This window comes from Hylobates moloch, unplaced genomic scaffold (genome assembly GCF_009828535.3).
Source record: "Hylobates moloch isolate HMO894 unplaced genomic scaffold, HMol_V3 SCAFFOLD_18, whole genome shotgun sequence".
Taxonomy (NCBI): domain Eukaryota; kingdom Metazoa; phylum Chordata; class Mammalia; order Primates; family Hylobatidae; genus Hylobates; species Hylobates moloch.
In genome coordinates this window covers 67209356-67215537 of record NW_026652293.1, presented here as the reverse complement: position 1 = coordinate 67215537, position 6182 = coordinate 67209356, and the positions used below count along the sequence as shown (strand labels likewise).

Below are 6182 nucleotides of genomic sequence, written 5' to 3'. Positions count from 1 at the left end.
GCGGGGTTGGGGGGGGAGGAGGGCGCGCGTGGTGCCGGTGGGGGGCGGCGGCGGCGGCGGCGCCCCCTCCTCCTCCGCCTCCGCCTCCTTCTCCGGCGCCGCGGGCTCCTCGGACATGGCCGCGGCGGTGGCGGTGGCGGCCGCGTCCCGGCGGCAGTCGTGCTACCTGTGTGACCTGCCCCGCATGCCCTGGGCCATGATCTGGGACTTCACCGAGCCCGTGTGCCGCGGCTGCGTCAACTACGAGGGCGCCGACCGCGTCGAGTTCGTCATCGAGACGGCGCGGCAGCTCAAGCGGGCGCACGGCTGCTTCCCGGAGGGTCGCTCCCCGCCCGGCGCTGCGGCCCCGGCCGCCGCCAAGCCGCCGCCACTCTCGGCCAAGGACATCCTCTTGCAGCAGCAGCAGCAGCTTGGCCACGGCGGCCCCGAGGCGGCCCCACGCGCGCCGCAGGCCCTGGAGCGCTACCCCCTGGCGGCCGCGGCCGAGCGGACCCCCCGCCTCGGCTCTGACTTCGGCGGCAGCCGCCCGGCCGCGAGCCTGGCCCAGCCGCCGACGCCGCAGCCGCCGCCCGTGAACGGCATCTTGGTGCCCAACGGCTTCTCCAAGCTAGAGGAGCCGCCTGAGCTGAATCGCCAGAGCCCGAACCCGCGGCGCGGCCACGCCGTGCCGCCCACCCTGGTGCCGCTCATGAACGGCTCGGCCACGCCGCTGCCCACCGCGCTCGGCCTCGGCGGCCGCGCTGCCGCCTCCTTAGCCGCGGTGTCCGGAACCGCGGCCGCCAGCCTGGGCTCCGCTCAGCCCACCGACCTGGGCGCCCACAAGCGGCCGGCATCCGTGTCGAGCAGCGCGGCGGTGGAGCACGAGCAGCGCGAGGCGGCAGCCAAAGAGAAGCAACCGCCGCCGCCTGCACACCGGGGCCCGGCCGACAGCCTGTCCACCGCAGCCGGGGCCGCGGAGCTGACCGCGGAAGGTGCAGGCAAGAGCCGCGGGTCTGGAGAGCAGGACTGGGTCAACAGGCCCAAGACCGTGCGCGACACGCTGCTGGCGCTGCACCAGCACGGCCACTCGGGGCCCTTCGAGAGCAAGTTTAAGAAGGAGCCGGCCCTGACTGCAGGCAGGTTGTTGGGTTTCGAGGCCAACGGGGCCAACGGGTCTAAAGCAGGTAGGGGCGGCTGTGAAGTGAGGGGGTCTAGGGGAGAAAACGGGACGGAGAGCAGAGGAGGGGTGGTTCTTTCGATTCACCATTTTATTTTACCCCAGCCCAGAAACAACAAACACCCCACTTCCTGATCTGCCTAAGGCGGAACCAGTGCTTGGTGGCAACGTGTTCATGTGCTGAAGCAGCATAACAGAGATGAGTCAGACTGGGCTGATACGCTCTGACACGGGGTTTTCCTTTCCCAGCACATTCTTGGATGGGAACATGAGGGCACCAGTCACCTTTTAACCTATTGGGGGACATTAGCAGTCACATGCTCAGTGCAAACGAGGGTACTTTTGTGCATGTGTAAAAACAGGCAGTTACAAGCGTGCCATTTTCAGTGGCTCCATTTTAAATCAGTCTACTGCCTCAGAACCCCATATGCCTAAAGGTTTTAAGTTGCGTGTGCACCTGAAACTGATATACGAGTGTTTTCTGTCTGTGCTTTTAGAGAGGAGGAATTCTGTAATGAGTTTTGTTTCGGGTCAGGAAGAGAAGGATCCCTTTCAGTGCACCGCCACTTATGTTTCCTTTTTCCTTTTATTTCTTTGTGTTTCCAGTTGCAAGAACAGCAAGGAAAAGGAAGCCCTCTCCAGAACCAGAAGGTGAAGTCGGGCCCCCTAAGATCAATGGAGAGGCCCAGCCGTGGCTGTCCACATCCACAGAAGGGCTCAAGATCCCCATGACCCCTACATCCTCTTTTGTGTCTCCGCCACCACCCACTGCCTCACCTCATTCCAACCGGACCACACCGCCTGAAGCGGCCCAGAATGGCCAGTCCCCCATGGCAGCCCTGATCTTAGTAGCAGACAATGCAGGGGGAAGTCATGCCTCAAAAGATGCCAACCAGGTTCACTCCACTACCAGGAGGAATAGCAACAGTCCACCCTCTCCGTCCTCTATGAACCAAAGAAGGTTGGGCCCCAGAGAGGTGGGGGGCCAGGGAGCAGGCAACACAGGAGGACTGGAGCCAGTGCACCCTGCTAGCCTCCCGGACTCCTCGCTGGCAGCCAGTGCCCCGCTGTGCTGCACCCTCTGCCACGAGCGGCTGGAGGACACCCATTTTGTGCAGTGCCCGTCCGTCCCTTCGCACAAGTTCTGCTTCCCTTGCTCCAGACAAAGCATCAAACAGCAGGGAGCTAGTGGAGAGGTCTATTGTCCCAGTGGGGAAAAATGCCCTCTTGTGGGCTCCAATGTCCCCTGGGCCTTTATGCAAGGGGAAATTGCAACCATTCTTGCTGGAGATGTGAAAGTGAAAAAAGAGAGAGACTCGTGACTTTCTGGTTTCAGAAAAACCCAATGATTACCCTTAATTAAAACTGCTTGAATTGTATATATATCTCCATATATATATATATATCCAAGACAAGGGAAATGTAGACTTCATAAACATGGCTGTATAATTTTGATTTTTTTTTTGAATACATTGTGTTTCTATATTTTTTTTGACGACAAAAGGTATGTACTTATAAAGGCATTTTTTTCTTTTGTTAACGTTATTAGCATATCTTTGTGCTTTATTATCCTGGTGACAGTTACCGTTCTATGTAGGCTGTGACTTGCGCTGCTTTTTTAGAGCACTTGGCAAATCAGAAATGCTTCTAGCTGTATTTGTATGCACTTATTTTAAAAAGAAAAAAAAAAGCCAAATACATTTTCTGACATTGTAAGATTGCCTTACTGTCTGTCATTCCTTATTGCTGGCTCCTTTCTCAGGCCGTAGGCCAAGTGGTGGAGAAGGAAAGGAAATGATTGAACGGGCATGTTGTCAAGTGGGCATGCCACTGGGAAATACCACCAGTTTACCCTGAAACATTGTCCTCAGAGGAGTAGGAAAGTGGATTTTGAATCTCTATTTTGTTCAAAAGTTCAGTTCTGGAGATACTGATGACTGAGAGTGCTGCTGGGAAATTTTCAGAATTGTGTGGTCTTTTGGGGTTTTTTTTTTTTTTTTTAAAGACAAAGTTGACTGCTGTTCACTGTCCACGTGATCAGTTGTAAGATTACAATGCTGCATGCTAGTTGGTTACATAAGACACAATTCCAGTGATGGAAGGCGATTATAATGGATGGTGGTGTGTACAAGATGGCACTGCCATCTTTGAGCAGAGCCCAGCTCTGCAGCGCCACTTCATCTTTTTAAACACCCTAGAGGTCTGTTTGTTGTTGCTGTTGTCCTTTATTTTGAAAGTTGCAAGAGAAGTTACAGTCCAGGTGAACTTGGAGATTGTGGGATTGGTTTTGTTTCTGTTTTGTTTTGTTTATCATTTACCTGTAGTGCTATTGCTGTTGATACTATCACCTATACCCTGTTTCTAGTGAGTGCTGAATACAGTATGGTACAATGACAGTAACAGCCGCGTGGTGCTGCCAGGACTGCCCTTGGGCATATCAGTGACAGCCCAAATGTGGGTGGAGGAAACCTGTAATTTCCTTCTTAACGTGTTTGAAATACCAAGTGAATAATACTGTTCTGGAAAAAAAATGATAAACTAGTGGAAATTAAAGAAATTAAGGGTTTTATATAATAGGCCCCACCTCTCAAAATATTTTTAGAATTCTTTTTGTAAACTAATTTCTTTTGATCACTATTTTGCATCAGTAAAATGATTTTTTTAAAACCAATAAATCATCAATTATTAGAAATAGTTGTCTCACAGTGATACTGGTTTTTCTTTTGTGCTGTTATGATTTAACATTGACAGGAACACTATTTTAAATCCTTATGTTCAGGTGTTTGTAACTTGGCCTTATAATTAGGCTGAATTATGGCTTCAAGGTCTACAATTTATGTGTATGGTTCACAGCCTAGCTTCTATTTTCATTTGAAAATATAGATTTTTACCAACTTTGGATTCTTTTTTAGTTGTGTGTTTGTCTTTTCTTTTTAAATTGTTCAAAACTATTTTTTAATGGTCAAGTTACTAACACTTGAAAATCAGATACTGCACCAAATACAGTATTTTTCCGTAGTGTTTTTAATACGTGCACCTATTATTACTACTGTGCGAGAATTCATGTTGCCAGTCATTGTTATATTACAAACAGACTTGCATGATTAACCAGTTGTTACACTTTTTTTTTTTCAAATTGGAGTATATATGACTCAGTTCAGACTGGTCTCTCTTATGTGAATGCACACATGCAGAAATGCAGAGTCAATTTTACATGCCCATAAAGACATTTGTAAAGAATTCAGCTCTTATGGTCTGTTGTATAAATGTGTATCTAGGCACTTCATTATAACTGGAATTTGACCTCATAGATGTTACAACTTGATCAGTCATTTGACCTAATTTGTGGTAGCTATCTGTATGTTTTGCAATCTTAATACAGATACGCGTTCCAAAAAGATTAATAAAGAACCATCCTGCCGTTTTGGATAAGTCTATCCAGCTGTGGAAAGGGCAACCTGTGGTTTCTCTGTACTGGTGTTTAATGGGGGAAGAATATGAACAGCTTTAAAGAGCTGTGTATTGTGGTTACTACTATTAAAAAGTAAGATCTGCACAAGTCTGACTGGCCCTTGGGTGGCCTTTGTGGACGGCTCGTAGCTGGAAAGTGTTGATCTGGGTTTTCTGGCATTCTTTTAAGTTAAAAAGTTAACATCGGGACATGGGTTTGATCTTTTGTTGTACCTGATGACAGTGCAGAGATTCTCCACAGCTGGATAAAAATGTCAGAAAGCTACTTACTGTACATGGGCAGTATCAGATTTCAAATCCTAATATTTCAGCTGTGCTTTTAATACTCAGAATATTAGGGGATGGGGTGTTGAAGCTTTCCCTTTTTTGCTTTAACAATTTATAGAATTTAACAGATGTACTGTCTTTCATGTGGCCTCACATTTAAAGTTATGAGAACATACACATGGTTTACAACTTTTACTATATACCTTTCCTTGGCCACCAAGTATTTTAAAAGTGTGCCACCTTTTAACCTTTACTTTTTTTAAGTTGAAGGTGATACTTTTTCTATATATGATGAAACTCATGTCAACTGAAGTGAGTGTAATCTCAGATATCAACATTATTATATTTTAAAATCACGCTATGGAAATATCACCTGAATTCTGTCATTTGTCAGATTTACAGTACCTTTTTTTCTTTAACTTTTAGCATTAAATAAAAATAAAATTGGGAGCACTGAACATTTTCTGAGGCCTTTTTTAATTTTCTAAAGCAAGCTTAGAATGGCTATTGTTTTAATCACTAATGGCAGTGTGACTAAAGGATGTGTGGGTTTGGGGTTGGGGTTTGCCTGAACTTCAGGAGATAAAAGACATGGAACAAAAAGGCAACTGATGGTATAAAAAAGAAGTGCCAGGGACTGGTGAAAGGGCAACTGGATAGGGGACACAGATAAAAGAGCTGAACAAAATACAGCTAGAAAGCATTTGTTTATTTTTCAACTAGCAGCAGAACCAGCCATTCTGCAATAGTAGATTGGAAGGAGAAGATAGTGACGACACTGAAAAGACTCTCAAGACCTGGAGCTGCTCTTTGAAAAGCTTTGGAATAAAACAGCTACGTTGGGCCATAGGAAATGCGCTAAAGACAAAAGGGATTTAAAAAAAAAGCCTTTGGAAAGCTTAGGAATGAAAAAAGCCAAAGCCATGTATGAGCTTTATTGATATCCTGAAACCTAAATTTATAAACAGATAAAAGGTAGAAAGCACTGAGACACATTTTACTGGCTACTCTCATAGTAACAAATTTCCTAGATGTTGCAGCTTTTACTCTTTTTATTGATTAATGGCTTGGCAGACTTCTCTATGAAAGGAAGTTGTGAAACTTATAAAGAGTTGGAGGCTAGGATATACATAGAGTTACTATATGTTTTAAATTAAACAGCAACAGTGAATGTGTACTTGAATATATTTACACTAGGGGTGGTCCAGTAACTAGGAGGGGCCCATCACTATATATATTTTAATAATTTTTCATTATTAGTAGTCCATTTAAGGTCGTTTTCAAGAAA

At 46.7% G+C, this 6182-nt stretch overlaps 1 protein-coding gene across 2 annotated transcripts; it reads left to right on the top strand.

Annotated features, from left to right (window-relative positions):
* Window positions 1-6: 6 nt before the first annotated feature.
* Window positions 7-5352, top strand: IRF2BP2 (interferon regulatory factor 2 binding protein 2). Of its 2 annotated transcripts, none has more exons than XM_032136572.2 (2): window positions 7-1115; window positions 1763-5352. In XM_032136572.2, the coding sequence occupies exons 1-2, from the start codon at window positions 116-118 to the stop codon at window positions 2476-2478; spliced, it is 1716 nt and encodes a 571-aa protein (XP_031992463.1). In that variant the 5' UTR covers window positions 7-115; the 3' UTR covers window positions 2479-5352. The 2 variants fall into 2 exon arrangements, with proteins under 2 accessions (XP_031992463.1, XP_031992462.1); XM_032136571.2 differs by having other exon boundaries at window positions 7-1163; window positions 1763-3848.
* Window positions 5353-6182: the final 830 nt, after the last annotated feature.

What these genes read in the sequence shown, in the direction of transcription:
- IRF2BP2 (XM_032136571.2), top strand. Translation starts at nt 116, where the DNA reads ATGGCCGCGGCGGTGGCGGTGGCGGCCGCGTCCCGGCGGCAGTCGTGC. An exon ending in GGCCAACGGGTCTAAAGCAG is followed by an intron (nt 1,164 to 1,762) that starts GTAGGGGCGGCT and finishes TTGTGTTTCCAG; the next exon opens with TTGCAAGAACAGCAAGGAAA.